Below are 18,357 nucleotides of genomic sequence, written 5' to 3' on the forward strand. Positions count from 1 at the left end.
CAGACCACCATCGTTTAGTTCAGGAGGCTTCTTTTGTTCTTCCAACCTAGACTGTGATCTCAACGGATGCAAGTCTGACAGGTTGGGGAGCTGTATGGGGGTTTCTGACAGCACAAGGGGTTTGGGAATCTCAGGAGGTGAGATTACCAATCAACATTTTTGGCACTCCGTGCAATTTTCAGAGCTCTTCAGTCGTGGCCTCTTCTAAAGAGAGAGTCGTTCATTTGTTTCTAGACGGACGATGTCACAACCGTGGCATATGTCAATCATCAAGGAGGAACTCACAGTCCTCTGGCTATGAAAGGAGTCTCTCGAATACTTGTATGGGCGGAATCCAGCTCCTGTCTAATTTCTGCGGTTCATATCCCAGGTATAGACAATTGGGAAGCGGATTATCTCAGTCGCCAAACGCTACATCCGGGCGAATGGTTTCTTCACCCAGAGGTATTTCTTCAGATTGTTCAAATATGGGGACTTCCAGAAATAGATCTGATGGCTTCTCATCTAAACAAGAAGCTTCCCAGGTATCTGTCCAGATCCAGGGATCCTCAGGCGGAAGCAGTGGATGCATTGTCACTTCCTTGGAAGTATCATCCTGCTTATAGCTTTCCGCCTATAGTTCTTTTTCCAAGATTCTAAAGGAACGTTTGTTTATTCTGCTGGTAGCTCCAGCATGGCCTCACAGGTTTTGGTATGCGGATCTTGTCCGGATGGCCACTTGCCAACCGTGGACTCTTCCGTTAAGACCAGACCTTCTATCGCAAGGTCCTTTTTTCCATTAGGTTCTCAAATCCTTAAATTTGAAGGTATGGAGATTGAACCCTTGATTCTCAGTCATAGAGGTTTCTCTGACTCTGTGATTAATACTATGTTACAGGCTCGTAAAACTGTATCTAGGAAGATATATTATCGAGTCTGGAAGATTTACATTTCTTGGTGTTTTTCTCATCATTTTTCTTGGCATTCTTTTAGAATTCCTAGAATTTTACAGTTTCTTCAGGATGGTTTGGATAAAGGTTTGTCTGCAAGTTCCTTGAAAGGTCAAATCTCTGCTCTTTCTGTTCTTTTTCACAGAAAGATTGCTAGTCTTCCTGATATTCATTGTTTTGTACAAGCTTTGGCTCGTATAAAACCTGTTATTAAGTCAATCTCTCCTCCTTGGAGTTTGAATTTGGTTCTGGGGGCTCTTCAAGCTCCTCCGTTTGAACCTATGCATTCGCTGGACATTAAATTACTTTCTTGGAAAGTTTTGTTTCTTTTGGCCATCTCTTCTGCTAGAAGAGTTTCTGAATTATCTGCTCTTTCTTGTGAGTCTCCTTTTCTGATTTTTCATCAGTATAAGGCGGTGTTGCAAACTTCTTTTACATTTTTACCTAAGGTTGTGAATTCTAACAACATTAGTAGAGAAATTGTGGTTCCTTCATTGTGTCCTAATCCTAAGAATTCTAAGGAAAAGTGGTTGCATTCTTTGGATGTAGTTAGAGCTTTGAAATATTATGTTGAAGCTACTAAGGATTTCCGAAAGACTTCTAGTCTATTTGTTATCTTTTCCGGTTCTAGGAAAGGTCAGAAGGCTTCTGCCATTTCTTTGGCATCTTGGTCAAATCTTTGTTTCATCATGCCTATGTCGAGTCGGGTAAAACTCAGCCTCAAAGGATTATAGCTCATTCTACTAGGTCAGTTTCTACTTCCTGGGCGTATAGGAATGAAGCTTCAGTTGATCAGATTTGCAAAGCAGCCACTTGGTCTTCTTTGCATACTTTTACTAAATTCTACCATTTTGATGTGTTTTCTTCTTCTGAAGCAGTTTTTGGTAGAAAAGTACTTCAGGCAGCTGTTTCAGTTTGATTCTTCTGCTTATAATTTCAGTTTTTTTCATATTAAGATTTAAACTTTATTTTGGGTGTGGATTTTTTTCAGCGGAATTGGCTGTCTTTATTTTATCCCTCCCTCTGTAGTGACTCTTGCGTGGAAGATCCACATCTTGGGTAGTCATTATCCCATACGTCACTAGCTCATGGACTCTTGCTAATTACATGAAAGAAAATAATTTATGTAAGAACTTACCTGATAAATTCATTTCTTTCATATTAGCAAGAGTCCATGAGGCCCACCCTTTTTTGTGGTGGTTATGATTTTTTTGTATAAAGCACAATTATTCCAATTCCTTATTTTTTATGCTTTCGCACTTTTTTCTTATCACCCCACTTTTTGGCTATACGTTAAACTGATTTGTGGGTGTGGTGAGGGGTGTATTTATAGGCATTTTGAGGTTTGGGAAACTTTGCCCCTCCTGGTAGGAATGTATATCCCATACGTCACTAGCTCATGGACTCTTGCTAATATGAAAGAAATTAATTTATCAGGTAAGTTCTTACATAAATTATGTTTTTATGAGTTGGCAGAGGTGGGGGTACGCAGTACCGGTGAGTACTCCCACAAAAAAGCCCTATATATAGACCACGAAAAAATTTACCATATAATAAATTAAGGTATTTAAACGGAGAGTGCCTTCTAGATTGAATTCTTTGTGTGTAGGAGGAAGTTGAAGTGCACCCTGAAAGCTGTGTCATACGAGAGTGAGTGCTGGATCTCATATAATAATAAAATGGCAATGTGAAGTCGGGCTGCAAGTACTTTTTAGTTGTTTATTTTTTTGTTTTTTTCAGGAGGGATGGGGTAGGGGGTTAATTTCAAATAATAATAAAAAAAAAGCTAATAGAGAAGGAAAAAACAGTGTTAGAAATTACTGTCAAGATCGAAGGTCGTATACATGCTCAGTCTGCTCCTTTAAGAGATTTCTAACGTCTCACATTCAGTCTTCATTAGGACTCCTAAGCAAAAATGTTTTAAAAAAAAACTTCAAGGGACACTGAACCCATTTTTTTATTTTGTGATTCAGATAGAGAATGCAATTTTAAGCAATATTCTAATTTACTCCTATTATCAAATTTTCTTCGTTCTCTTGGTATCTTTATTTGAAATGCAAGAATGTAAGTTTAGATGCCGGCCCATTTTTGGTGAACAACCTGGGTTGTTCTTGCCGATTGGTGGATAAATTCATCCACCAATAGAGTACTGAACCAAAAAACTTAGGATGCCTATTTTTTTAAATAAAGATAGCAAGAGAATGAAGAAAATTAGATAATTGGAGTAAACTAGAAAGTTGCTTAAAATTGCATGCTCTATCTGAATCACAAAAGAAAAAAATTGGGTTCAGTGTCCCTTTAAATTATGCTTACCTGATAATTTTCATTTCTTCAGATGGAAAGAGTCCACAGCTGCATTCATTACTTTTGGGAATTAAGAACCTGGCCACCAGGAGGAGGGAAAGACACCCCAGCCAAAGGCTTAAATACTCCTCCCACTTCCCTCATCCCCCAGTCATTTTGCAGAGGAACAAGGAACAGTAGAAGAAATACCAGGGTGAAAAGGTGCCAGAAGAATAAAAAAATAAGAGACGCCCCACAGAAAAAATACGGGTGGGGAGCTGTGGACTCTTTCCATCTGAAGAAAAGAAAATGATCCGGTAAGCAAATTTAAGTTTCTTTCATGTAATTAACAAGAGTCCATGAGCTAGTGACGTATGGGATATACATTCCTACCAGGAGGGGCAAAGTTTCCCAAACCTTAAAATGCCTATAAATACACCCCTCACCACACCCACAAATCAGTTTTACAAACTTTGCCTCCAAGGGAGGTGGTGAAGTAAGTTTGTGCTAGATTCTACGTTGATATGCGCTCCGCAGCAAGTTGGAGCCCGGTTTTCCTCTCAGCGTGCAGTGAATGTCAGAGGGATGTGAGGAGAGTATTGCCTATTGAATGCAGTGATCTCCTTCTACGGGGTCTATTTCATAAGGTTCTCTGTTATCGGTCGTAGAGATTCATCTCTTACCTCCCTTTTCAGATCGACGATATACTCTTATATTTACCATTTCCTCTACTGATTCTCGTTTCAGTACTGGTTTGGCTTTCTACAAACATGTAGATGAGTGTCCTGGGGTAAGTAAGTCTTATTTTCTGTGACACTCTAAGCTATGGTTGGGCACTTTATTTATAAAGTTCTAAATATATGTATTCAAACATTTATTTGCCTTGACTCAGAATGTTCAACTTTCCTTATTTCCAGACAGTCAGTTTCATATTTGGGATTATGCTTTAAATTATCATATTTTGTCTTACCTCAAAAATTTGACTTTTTTCCCTGTGGGCTGTTAGGCTCGCGGGGGCTGAAAATGCTTCATTTTATTGCGTCATTTTTGGCGCGGATTTTTTTGGCGCAAAAAATTCATTTCCGTTTCCGGCGTCATACGTGTCGCCGGAAGTTGCGTCATTTTTTGACGTTATTTTGCGCCAAAAATGTCGGCGTTCCGGATGTGGCGTCATTTTTGGCGCCAAAAGCATTTAGGCGCCAAATAATGTGGGCGTCTTATTTGGCGCCAAAAAATATGGGCGTCGCTTTTGTCTCCACATTATTTCAGTCTCATTTTCATTTGCTTCTGGTTGCTAGAAGCTTGATGTTTGGCATTTTTTTCCCATTCCTGAAACTGTCTTATAAGGAATTTGATTTATTTTGCTTTATATGTTGTTTTTTCTCTTACATATTGCAAGATGTCTCACGTTGCATCTGAGCCAGAAGATACTACAGGAAAACCACTGCCTGCTGGATCTACCAAAGCTAAGTGTATCTGCTGTAAACTTTTGGTAGCTATTTCTCCAGCTGTTGTTTGTATTAATTGTCATGACAAACTTGTTAAAGCAGATAATATTTCCTTTAGTGATGTACCATTGCCTGTTGCAGTTCCCTCAACATCTAAGGTGCAGAATGTTCCTGATAACATAAGAGATTTTGTTTCTGAATCCATAAAGAAGGCTTTGTCTGTTATTTCTCCTTCTAGTAAACGTAAAAAGTCTTTTAAATCTTCTCTCTCTACAGATGAATTTTTAAATGAACACCATCATTCTGATTCTTTGGACTCTTCTAGTTCAGAGGATTCTGTCTCAGAGATTGATGCTGATAAATCTTCATATTTATTTAAGATGGAATTTATTCGCTCTTTACTTAAAGAAGTACTAATTGCTTTAGAAATAGAGGATTCTAGTCCTCTTGATACTAATTCTATACGTTTGGATAAGGTTTTTAAAGCTCCTGCGGTTATTCCAGAAGTCTTTCCTGTTCCTAATGCTATTTCTGCAGTAATTGCTAAGGAATGGGATTAAATTGGGTAATTCATTTACTCCTTCTAAACGTTTTAAGCAATTGTATCCTGTTCCGCCTGACAGGTTAGAATTTTGGGACAAAATCCCTAAAGTTGATGGGGCTATTTCTACCCTTGCTAAACGTACTACCATTCCTACGTCAGATGGTACCTCGTTTAAGGATCCTTTAGATAGAAAAATTGAATCTTTTCTAAGAAAAGCTTATCTATGTTCAGGTAATCTTCTTAGACCTGCTATATCATTGGCTGATGTTGCTGCAGCTTCAACTTTTTGGTTGGAAACTCTAGCGCAACAAGTAACAAATCGTGATTCTCATGATATTATTATTCTTCTCCAGCATGCTAATAATTTCATCTGTGATGCCATTTTTGATATTATTAGAGTTGATGTTAGATTTATGTCTCTGGCTATCTTAGCCAGAAGAGCTTTATGGCTTAAGACTTGGAATGCTGATATGGCTTCTAAATCAACTCTACTTTCCATTTCTTTCCAGGGAAACAAATTATTTGGTTCTCAGTTGGATTCTATTATTTCAACTGTTACTGGTGGGAAAGGAACTTTTTTACCACAGGATATAAAATCTAAAGGTAAAAACAGGGCTAACAATCGTTTTCGTTCCTTTCGTTTCAACAAAGAACAAAAGCCTGATCCTTCGTCCTCAGGAGCAGTTTCAGTTTGGAAACCATCTCCAGTCTGGAATAAATCCAAGCCTGCTAGAAAGGCAAAGCCTGCTTCTAAGTTCACATGAAGGTACGGCCCTCATTCCAGTTCAGCTGGTAGGGGGCAGGTTACGTTTTTTCAAAGAAATTTGGATCAAATCTGTTCACAATCTTTGGATTCAGAACATTGTTTCAGAAGGGTACAGAATTGGTTTCAAGATGAGACCTCCTGCAAAGAGATTTTTTCTTTCCCATGTCCCAGTAAATCCAGTGAAAGCTCAAGCATTTCTGAATTGTGTTTCAGATCTAGAGTTGGCTGGAGTAATTATGCCAGTTCCAGTTCCGGAACAGGGGATGGGGTTTTATTCAAATCTCTTCATTGTACCAAAGAAGGAGAATTCCTTCAGACCAGTTCTGGATCTAAAATTATTGAATCGTTATGTAAGGATACCAACGTTCAAGATGGTAACTGTAAGGACTATATTGCCTTTTGTTCAGCAAGGGAATTATATGTCCACAATAGATTTACAGGATGCATATCTGCATATTCCGATTCATCCAGATCATTATCAGTTCCTGAGATTCTCTTTTCTAGACAAGCATTACCAATTTGTGGCTCTACCGTTTGGCCTTGCTACAGCTCCAAGAATTTTCACAAAGATTCTCGGTGCCCTTCTGTCTGTAATCAGAGAACAGGGTATTGTGGTATTTCCTTATTTGGACGATATCTTGGTACTTGCTCCGTCTTTACATTTAGCAGAGTCTCATACGAATCGACTTGTGTTGTTTCTTCAAGATCATGGTTGGAGGATCAATTTACCAAAAAGTTCTTTGATTCCTCAAACAAGGGTAACCTTTCTGGGTTTCCAGATAGATTCAGTGTCCATGACTCTGTCTTTAACAGACAAGAGACGTCTAAAATTGATTACAGCTTGTCGAAACCTTCAGTCACAATCATTCCCTTCGGTAGCCTTATGCATGGAAATTCTAGGTCTTATGACTGCTGCATCGGACGCGATCCCCTTTGCTCGTTTTCACATGCGACCTCTTCAGCTCTGTATGCTGAACCAATGGTGCAGGGATTACACGAAGATATATCAATTAATATCTTTAAAACCGATTGTTCGACACTCTCTAACGTGGTGGACAAATCACCATCGTTTAATTCAGGGGGCTTCTTTTGTTCTTCCGACCTGGACTGTAATTTCAACAGATGCAAGTCTCACAGGTTGGGGAGCTGTGTGGGGATCTCTGACGGCACAAGGAGTTTGGGAATCTCAGGAGGTGAGATTACCAATCAATATTTTGGAACTCCGTGCAATTTTCAGAGCTCTTCAGTTTTGGCCTCTTCTGAAGAGAGAATCGTTCATTTGTTTTCAGACAGACAATGTCACAACTGTGGCATACATCAATCATCAAGGAGGGACTCACAGTCCTCTGGCTATGAAAGAAGTATCTCGAATTTTGGTTTGGGCGGAATCCAGCTCCTGTCTAATCTCTGCGGTTCATATCCCAGGTGTAGACAATTGGGAAGCGGATTATCTCAGTCGCCAAACGTTGCATCCGGGCGAATGGTCTCTTCACCCAGAGGTATTTCTTCAGATTGTTCAATTGTGGGGGCTCCCAGAGATAGATCTGATGGCCTCTCATCTAAACAAGAAACTTCCCAGGTATCTGTCCAGATCCCGGGATCCTCAGGCGGAGGCAGTGGATGCATTATCACTTCCTTTGAAGTATCATCCTGCCTATATCTTTCCGCCTCTAGTTCTTCTTCCAAGAGTAATCTCCAAGATTCTGAGGGAATGCTCGTTTGTTCTGCTAATAGCTCCGGCATGGCCTCACAGGTTTTGGTATGCGGATCTTGTCCGGATGGCATCTTGCCAGCCATGGACTCTTCCGTTAAGACCAGACCTTCTGTCACAAGGTCCTTTTTTCCATCCGGATCTGAAATCCTTAAATTTAAAGGTATGGAGATTGAACGCTTGATTCTTGGTCATAGAGGTTTCTCTGACTCCGTGATTAATACTATGTTACAGGCTCGTAAATCTGTATCTCGAGAGATATATTATAGAGTCTGGAAGACTTATATTTCATGGTGTCTTTCTCATCATTTTTCTTGGCATTCTTTTAGAATACCGAGAATTTTACAATTTCTTCAGGATGGTTTGGATAAGGGTTTGTCCGCAAGTTCTTTGAAAGGACAAATCTCTGCTCTTTCTGTTCTTTTTCACAGAAAGATTGCTATTCTTCCTGATATTCATTGTTTTGTACAAGCTTTGGTACGTATAAAACCTGTCATTAAGTCAATTTCTCCTCCTTGGAGTTTGAATTTGGTTCTGGGAGCTCTTCAAGCTCCTCCGTTTGAACCTATGCATTCATTGGACATTAAATTACTTTCTTGGAAAGTTTTGTTCCTTTTGGCCATCTCTTCTGCTAGAAGAGTTTCTGAATTATCTGCTCTTTCGTGTGAGTCTCCTTTTCTGATTTTTCATCAGGATAAGGCGGTGTTGCGAACTTCTTTTGAATTTTTACCTAAAGTTGTGAATTCCAACAACATTAGTAGAGAAATTGTGGTTCCTTCATTATGTCCTAATCCTAAGAATTCTAAGGAGAAATCATTGCATTCTTTGGATGTTGTTAGAGCTTTGAAATATTATGTTGAAGCTACGAAATCTTTCCGTAAGACTTCTAGTCTATTTGTTATCTTTTCCGGTTCTAGGAAAGGCCAGAAAGCTTCTGCCATTTCTTTGGCATCTTGGTTGAAATCTTTAATTCATCTTGCCTATGTTGAGTCGGGTAAAACTCCGCCTCAAAGAATTACAGCTCATTCTACTAGGTCAGTATCTACTTCCTGGGCGTTTAGGAATGAAGCTTCGGTTGACCAGATCTGCAAAGCAGCAACTTGGTCTTCTTTGCATACTTTTACTAAATTCTACCATTTTGATGTATTTTCTTCTTCTGAAGCAGTTTTTGGTAGAAAAGTTCTTCAGGCAGCGGTTTCAGTTTGAATCTTCTGCTTATGTTTTTTGTTAAACTTTATTTTGGGTGTGGATTATTTTCAGCAGGAATTGGCTGTCTTTATTTTATCCCTCCCTCTCTAGTGACTCTTGTGTGGAAAGATCCACATCTTGGGTAGTCATTATCCCATACGTCACTAGCTCATGGACTCTTGTTAATTACATGAAAGAAAACATAATTTATGTAAGAACTTACCTGATAAATTCATTTCTTTCATATTAACAAGAGTCCATGAGGCCCACCCTTTTTTGTGGTGGTTATGATTTTTTTGTATAAAGCACAATTATTCCAATTCCTTATTTTATATGCTTCGCACTTTTTCTTATCACCCCACTTCTTGGCTATTCGTTAAACTGATTTGTGGGTGTGGTGAGGGGTGTATTTATAGGCATTTTAAGGTTTGGGAAACTTTGCCCCTCCTGGTAGGAATGTATATCCCATACGTCACTAGCTCATGGACTCTTGTTAATATGAAAGAAATGAATTTATCAGGTAAGTTCTTACATAAATTATGTTTTTTCTTAAAAAATGGAAAGAGTCCACAGCTGCATTCATTATATTTGGGAAAACAATACCCAAGCTATAGAGGACACTGAATGCAAAAATGGGAGGGTACAGTAGGCGGCCCATTCTGAGGGCACCAGGCCTGAAAAAACCCACAACCCAACCAAACCCCGCTTCGGCGGAGCCGGGCAAAAAACTAAAAGGAAAAGGCCCCAAGGACACTGACTCGCAGATAGTCCGAAAGCCTAACTAGAGACCGCAAAGCGGACTCACTGAGCCAACACTCCTCAAGGAGAACAGTCGCCCAGCAGTCAGTCCCCACACAACCCTTACTAGTACAGTACCAAATTCCCCAAAAGGGAGAGGACAAGGGTGAGCTAAAGGGATACCCAAAAAGTACAGCAAGATCCAATAAAGGAAAAACCCCCTTTAAAGGAAGGCCAAGTCCACAAAGACCCGAATGGATACCGAGAACAAGGGGAGACAACGCCCAACAGACAAGGAGCAACCGGGCATCATCAAGGAGAGGAAACATTTCCCAAACATCGTGCAACAACACCGAAAAAGACAGCTGAAGACAAAGTCCTTAAAAGGTCAGAACTTAGAAACAGAGCAAACAGAAAAATTACAAGTAGCAAACTCAGAAGATAAACATCTGAATCCAGTAACATGCTGCCATCTATAGGAAGACACGGAGAAAACACTATCCGTAAGGAAAAAGCGGCCAAACAAATTAGCAGATTGCCGAACCTCTAAGACAGAAGACACACTCCAGGCAATCCAGGCCGCTAGGCCTACTCACAGATCTCAAAGGGGGAGAGGCCCAGAACCACTAAAAAAAGGTCCACTGGCACCCCCAAGATCTGATGAACAACAGATCTCAGATCCTACACCTAGCCAGACCAGCTCAAGCAACGGCAGATCTGAAAGCAAGGGAACAGAAAGGAACCCCAAGACTGGCCCCTAAAAGGGCGGAAGAATGGACACAGCTATGTCAACCTAGAGACAATCGAGCAGGCGTTAGACCCAAGGAGATCTAGCAAAGCCACCCAACTAAAGTCTCAATGTGGAGCCAGCAGCTTTCCAGATGGAAAGGAACAACTCAAAGAGCAGACCAATCCCCGAACCAGATAAAACATCTGTTCCAACCTCCCAACCACAGGAGAGACCCCTAAAAAAAAAAAAGGAACCACACCTCCTTAAGGAGGACAACGACCCCCCTGAAGAGGAGAACATCAATAAACACCTGCCCATAAGACAGGAGTCGTAGGAAGAACCGAGAGAACACAAGGCCACTTCACTAATGAACATGGAAAGAACCTCTTAAAACACCATTGTGATAGCACACATACCAGGCACAAGAGTGACAGCTGAGCAACCGCAAACCTTCCGCTTGCTAGGCAGGAAAGCCCACCATCAGGTCACATTAGTTGGCTGTCCTAAGGTAACCATATTGTCCGGTACAAGACAAGCCCCAAGGAGCCCCGGCTCTCAGTAAATCTGGCCAAGTTGTAAAACAGAACAGCCAGAACAAGGACTAAGCCCAAATAGCCCGGAAACTGGAACCCCCAGGCCAGTCCTAGGATCATAAGGTTCGGTAACATCCCACAGCAGGATCCACAAAGAGAAAAAGCTGAGTAAAACCCCTGACAACCGGAAGATCAGGACAAGAAGCCCGGGCCCCACAAATGTTTAAACAATCTTCCAAGAACATAAATCCCTCATCTGATATCAAAAGCAGACCTCCCCGGGAAAAATCCAGAATAACCCGGATAACAAGAGCAAGAAGCCCTTGCAAATCCCGACCCAAAGGGGAGAGACCACCCCTTGCAGAAGCCCCCAAGGCCATAAAAGGAAACTAGAGGGAACAGGCGTCCAAGAAACATGATTTTGCTTGAAAAGCGCGGCTACTCGCCCTTAAGGGACACAAGGCGCAGCTCATTTTATCAACCTCGAAAGGAGAAAAGTAGACCTCGCTGGGGATCGATGACCCTCAATTTGCTACAGTACAGAGTAGCCACAGAGCATTAATATGCTGAGCTAGCTGTCCAGCTAGTCACGAGCTCCAGACACAAGAGGAACAGTGAGGACAAGTCACCCGGACAACAAGCCTCCACATCACCTCAGATTCAAAGTCAGAGGACAGTAAACATGGGTTTGGATGCCACCTTGATGGCAATACCTGACCCATATGAGTGGAAAACCACTAGGACCTCTTCTATCCCAAGAAGGAGATGCAGATCATTCCCAACACCAGGGAAGGACCCCTAACCGGAGCCCAAAAAGACCTCACTGTCTAATGTCCTGAAAAAGGAACAACCAACTCCCAAAGAGAATCCAAGTCCCCCAAAGGTGACCCAATCCACAAGGAGAAACGAACAAAGTCCAAGAAGGTCTGAATGAAGAAGAGAACCACTAAAGTAACAAGTCCAAAAAGGACAATTCCCAGGGCCTCCTAAATGCAAAACCTCTAACCTTCCCACCGCGTGGGAAGGAATACTGTAGGTTCCGAGTGTATCGGAAGCAACAGAGAGTGAAGAAGCCAAATTCACTGACACAGTCACCAGAGACAGCTATTTAAGGACTGAAACAATCCCGAGAGCCGCACAGAGAGGGAGGAAGAAAAAACCCAAACATGGGACCAACATGTCCCGAACAACTTCCGTAGAAGCAAACAGCGAGTATCAATCCCAGAGAATCCCAGAGACGGCTATTTAAGGACTAACATGTCCCGAACAACTACCGTTGAAGCAAACAGCGAGTATCAATCCCAGAGAATCCCAGAGACGGCTATTTAAGGACTGAAACAATCCCGAGAGCCGCACAGAGAGTGAGGAAGAAAAAACCCAAACATGGGACCAACATGTCCCAAACAACTTCCGTTGAAGCAAACAGCGAGTATCAATCCCAGAGAATCCCAGAGACGGCTATTTAAGGACTGAAACAATCCCGAGAGCCGCACAGACCCGCAAGTCCTCTTGAGAATGCTTAGCTGAAACTTTTAAAACAAATAACAAGAAACATAAATAATATTGAGAGCACTCAACACCCCAACCTGACCAGCAAGATATGTGCAGAATTATGTAACATTATTTTGTAAGTTTACTGGCCCTTTAAAGGGACAGAAAAGTCAAATTTAAACTTTTATGATTTAAATAAAGAATGCAGTTTTCCATGGAGTTTTAAACCTACTGCTAATGGTGGCAGGGTAGTATTGCTGAATGTGGATATTGACATCCCCCTTGTTGCGAGTTTCCTAGGGGGATTTTTAAAAGGATTTAACTGCATTCTTTCATGCCTGTACCTGTGCCCCAAGCAAGCTCAAGGAGTTCATGAGGAGGCCGTCATGAACCCTTTATTGTCTGGAAATATTGAAACAGTTTGTAATTTAAAGGGACAGTAAATTCAAAATTAAAATGTTATGATTCAGATAGCGCATGCAATTATAAACAGCTTTCCAAATTACTTCTATTATCAAAATATATTTGACCTTTTGGTATAATTTGTTGAAGAGCATTCTTAGATATGCTCAAAAGCAACACTACTAGGAGGTAGCTGGTGACTGGCGGCTACATATACAGTTTATGACTCTTTTTCTCTTTTACCACTAGTGCATTGCTGCTCCTAAACCTAATATTCAACAAATTATATCAAGAGAATGAAGCAAATTTGCTAAAATAAGTACATTTGAAAGTTGTTAAAAACTCAATTTTCTATCCAAATTGTGAAAGTTTAATCTTGACTTTACTGTCCTTTTAAGTGCAGGTTCTGATTGGCTTACTAAAACATCTGATTCAGGAAGGCATACTAAATAATACTAGCATGCAATGTTCCCTCTAATTCTTTTGAGCAGTGGGCGGAATATTTTTTACCTGTGCAAATTTTGGGCAAGTGACCAAAATGTGTGCGCACTTGAAAACATAACGCACATACACAAACCCACAAAAAGATATTCACATACACCCTCACATTCTCAAGCACACTCACACACTCACATTCTCAAGCACACACACCTCACATTCTCAAGTGTGTATATATATATATATATATATATATATATATATACATACACACACACACACACACACACATAGATATATATATACACATACATATAAACACACACACACACACATATCTATATATATATCTATATATATATATATATATATATATATATATATATATACACACACACACACACATACATGCACATATATATATCCATAATATATATACTGTATATATGCGTTCAGTATATATAAATTACACACACATATATATTTGTACATACACATATATATGTGTGTGTTTATGTGTGTGTTTATGTGTGTGTGTGTGTATATATATACTTCTAGCTTATAAACTTCCATATTCTCTCATTTAACATAAAATACACTTACAAATATCCCATGCTAATGTTAAAATGCCCCCTTTATGGGCCATATAAGTCAACTATACTGATTTCTGCTCTTTTGTGGTCGGTCAAGTTGGTCTGGTCTGGCCATGTCATTGATCACAACCATATATTGGCCACATTTCATAAGTAAATGTGAATAAAATCAATTATTTTTAAAATGAAAAAAAAACTGCCAAAATTAATGTAAATGGATATCAGTGTACCCTGAACATGCTGTTTAACATTTTATTGCAGAGTTAAAAGGATTAAACTGTAAAAAATAAAATAAACTTATTAAACAAGCTGTTTAACGTCACTGAATGCCAGAGGGTTGTATATCAGATAGTGCATTGCAGCCATCTTCAACAGTGCTAAAACAGTTTGTTTCATAAAAATAAAATAAAGAATTTGAAAAATATAACTGTATTAGGGCTCACTACAACATTCCACAGGACTTCTCTTCGTTCTCCCTCTTTGATGTCTCCCTGCAAGTACGTTACAAGATGCCCCTCCTCCACAGCACCGATAGAGTAAGAGACCTCTGCAGCATCGTTAGAGAGAACATTTCTCCGACAGCTGAGCTGATACTCAACAGACATTTTTAAAAGTATGCCTGTATCTCAGGCATCTAAGCAGCTACAGACCCCCAAGACCCACCATTGGAAAGGCAATCGCCTAACCTTTCCAACAGTGTAACTCTTGGGCGTCTAAAAAAAAAATTGTTAAAAAATAAAAAAAAAAACATTAAAAAATCTTAGCACCCAGGTGGGAAAGTGCTTAGCACTCAAAGGGTTAAAAAAGCCGTTCCCTGCCCTGCCCACACAGGACTCACGCTGCACTGCAGACAAGCAGGAGCTTCTGGGGCACTTCTGTCTCCTTGCTTAAAATTGCGCAGGGCTTTTGGCGGGCTGAGGGCTCCAAGATGCGCAGCCTTAATTGACACATGCGCGGGGCCTACCAAATCAGTGCGAGGCCCCACTACCGCGCACGTTAGAGGGAACATTGCTTGCATGTAAATAATTATATTGACAAAGCTAATATATACATTTATCCTATACATCTCATTACAAACTAACTATTTCTCTCAAAACCATCAATATAAAAGTATTTTGAAATGAAAAGTAAACATTTTAAAATAAAATATTTTAGCCCGGGAATAAAAAGGTGGCTTGATAAACAAAAGTCATTCAAGACTACTTCAGTCCTACCTTTGCAGAGGTTTCTTTTCTAAGCTGATCTTCTAAGGAGTTTTTCAGTTCTTGAATATCTTGAAGTCGCTGCGTTCTTTCTTGCAATGTTGACTCAAGCTGTGCATTTAAAAATAGCAAATATTATTGCCCATTCCATGAAATGCTTTATGACAACTGGTAACAAAAGATAAATGTAACTGTCAACAGTCTTTTTTTCTTTAAATGACCATTTGTGTTATTTCACAATGACATTTGTGTAATTTTCATTTGTTTACAAAAAGAACTGAAAATCAATAGTTATTTCATAAAAGAAAAAAAAGCAAATATTATAAAGGCTGTGCTTTTTGTGGCTTTACAACCGCTTTTCAAGCACCCTGCCTGTTGCAGAACAAAGTTAGAGGACATAACAAGCCAGAACTGAGCACAAAGTCTTTGCTCACTCTCATAATACAAGGTGGTTGGTTGGGCCTTCACTGGTTTCTTGCAAACTTCCAGTACCTGAGGAAGAGGAGCTGAGATACTGGATGTTCAGTCTAGCTGGGGGACTAAGAAGGTCCAGTCTGCTGTTATTAGCATCTGGATATTTCTTATATTTATTAAGAAGACACTACAGTAAGTGGCGCCCTTTTGCGTATGCTTTTGACTTCATAAAGTGTTTGTGCTGCACCACTACTTAGCCATGTAAAACACTAGTTTGATTACACAGTTCAGACTTATGAGGCAGAATATATTTAAACTACATACAAAAACTAATAAAAAAAACTAAATTTAGGCTTACCTGATCAATTCATTTCTTTCATGATGGTGAGAGTCATCACATCAGAATATCCCCCCCCCCCCCCGACCACAAGGACGAGGAAAAATATACTCAATACACCAGAGCTTTAAATCCCTCCCAGTTCCAATGATTGTCAGTCTTATATATAGCCAATTAGATGAGGGGGGGGGGGGGAGCAGGAAAGATAAAGCGGGGCAAAGAAGTGCAAAACAAGTATTGCCGCCACCTGAACAAAAAGAAAAAACGGCAGGGTTCGTGGACTCTCACCTTCATAAAATAAAAATGTCTAGGTAAGCATACATTTTGTTTTCTTTCATCAGATGGTGAGAGTCCACAATGCATCAATAACCAAGCTGTGGAGTCCACAAGACCACCATGAATAGGAGGTGACAAACAGTGAAGTTAATATTCAGGGGATTTGTATCTTATTGTTCATCTACATTTTTATATAAAACAATTTCACAATTCTCACTGAGTGTTAAATAGAAGCTTAGCGGCAGCTTTCTAATTCAAAGCGATTGTGAGATTTTTTTTTATTCCAAAGTTGTACTTACCTGGTCTCTGCTCCAGGCTCTACTAAGCGGGTCTTGTTTTTATATAGTGGCTAATGAAGCAGATCCTGGAGGATGTTATCATATTGATGAGATAAAAATAGATAATATTCCCTTTATTTTTTGTAATATTTATGGCCCCAATATAGTAGATATTACGTTTTGGGATGATCTCTCTCTAAAGTTAATGAAATATAAAGGGCAGAATCTAATTATAACGGGCGACTTGAATTTAACTTCTATGCCCAATTTAGGTAGAATGGGTAGGTATAATCCGATTAAGAGAGATAGGAAAGTGCGCATACTGCAAAGATTTCGGAATAAAGTAGGGGTTAAAGATATATAACGTACTCAAAACCAAGATCTAATGGCCTTTACTTGTGTATCTTAAGGGCATCAAGCCTTATCTAGAATATATACACCCACTCCAGATAATACCTAAACAGGTGCAGCCTGTTAACTAGGATAGATGGGCCTGCTGTACCTTACCCAGAAATCTAGAAAAAAAAATTCTATTGTATAGAAAGAAGGAGCAAAACCAACTAGTATCCAACAACAGGTCCTGCCTGTTATCTGGGATACAACGTATCTGCCGGAACAATCCAAGGAGAAAACAAAACTCTTAAGTTCCAGCAAAGCTAGAACAACTGAATAATCAAACTAAAGAAATTAAGCTCTGGGGCTTAACATTTTTACTCTAAATCATCGGGGGAACTATCACCCCGAACAGAAATCTGTAAGCTTCCACTGGAAATTTCCAACAATCTCAAAGTCGATAGTACCAAAATTCCCATGTGACGAAACGTCTATAAGAAGAGTTTCTATAACAACCCAGAGCTCTGAAAAATAAAAAACTATCCGAAACGGAATAGTAAAGTAAAAGAAAACAGGCAAACGCCCTAAAAAAGAAGTGTGCAAACAAAAAACAGGTCCTGCCTGTCATACGGCACAATCCCCCATAGAGCTCGGAACTGGGATTCTAAATAAACAATAAAACAAAAAGTAAAACAAGATGACAAGGAATAGGATCTCATTCTCCCCTCGCCTAGTTAAGATCGTTATCAGATTTAGAGGACTGAGATTCAACTGACGGATCAGTACTGGGAACCTCTAACATCGCCAAAACCTCTCTCAGGAGTAAACTCAGACGTGCCAATCTAAAATTAAATGCTAAGCCCACCGCAGTCTGAGAACCCAAGTCAGCAGACTCCGACCCTGGAGGTTCTCCCTCTGAAGCCTCAGAGGGAACTGAATAGGTAACATCGCTAAGGCCGTAGAGATGGCCATGCGGAACTGCGAAGTAACCTGTGGTGGAAACAAACCCCTTACAGGGAAGGAGTATCAGAACTCTGGAAAACTGCATATGTAGGAACAGAATCTAGAACACACCTCACTGGACGTAGAGTCCTCAGAGGCGGATGGCTCAGTGGTCTCTAACATCTCAACATTGGTTGATGAGAACACTCTATTGTGGCATACGGAACATAATTGAGAGGGCTGGATTACCCGGGCCTCCTCACAATATACACAGGTATCAAATTCTGTATCGGAGGGATCCCCCTCTAAAATATCAGAATCCTCCATAACTCGTCTATATCAAATTATAGAAAAGTATAACCAACTGGCACCTTATACCCCCAATGGCTGGGGCACTCACCACCTCCTATGACCCAGACAGATAGAGATGCACCTCTCCGCAGACACCCGGTCAGAATCAGAAGCGGGGGAAAAAACGTGACCACTCCCGGTCACATGGTGCTCGTGCAGGACTTGGCCCTGCTAAGGAAAAAGCACGCTATCTTGATATAAAGAAACTGCGCAGCTCTTAAAATGAAAATAACCTGTACATTCCGTATCAGCCTAAGAGCCCAGACGTTCTTACACATAAGCAGTTGAAATCACATAACAAATATGATTAAAAAACCCCACTGTTCAAAAATCTCCCTCAGGAGATATTAACCCTTGATTCCATAAAGATAAAGGTGTCCCACTGTGACCCTGTCTTCTATCGTTAACATGTGTGTAAAATAATGAAATG

The 18,357-nt window shown here is 40.1% G+C and overlaps 1 protein-coding gene across 1 annotated transcript in view; it reads right to left on the minus strand.

The window, feature by feature from the left end:
- The window catches only part of RABEP1 (rabaptin, RAB GTPase binding effector protein 1), a 371,388-nt gene that overhangs the window by 23,156 nt on the left and 329,875 nt on the right, over positions 1-18,357 (minus strand). Inside the window, exon 16 of the mRNA XM_053707515.1 lies at positions 15,009-15,107. Coding sequence (XP_053563490.1) covers positions 15,009-15,107 — 99 coding nt within the window. The remainder of the gene's footprint in view (positions 1-15,008; positions 15,108-18,357) is intronic.

The sequence above is a fragment of the Bombina bombina genome, chromosome 3 (genome assembly GCF_027579735.1).
Source record: "Bombina bombina isolate aBomBom1 chromosome 3, aBomBom1.pri, whole genome shotgun sequence".
Lineage (NCBI taxonomy): Eukaryota > Metazoa > Chordata > Amphibia > Anura > Bombinatoridae > Bombina > Bombina bombina.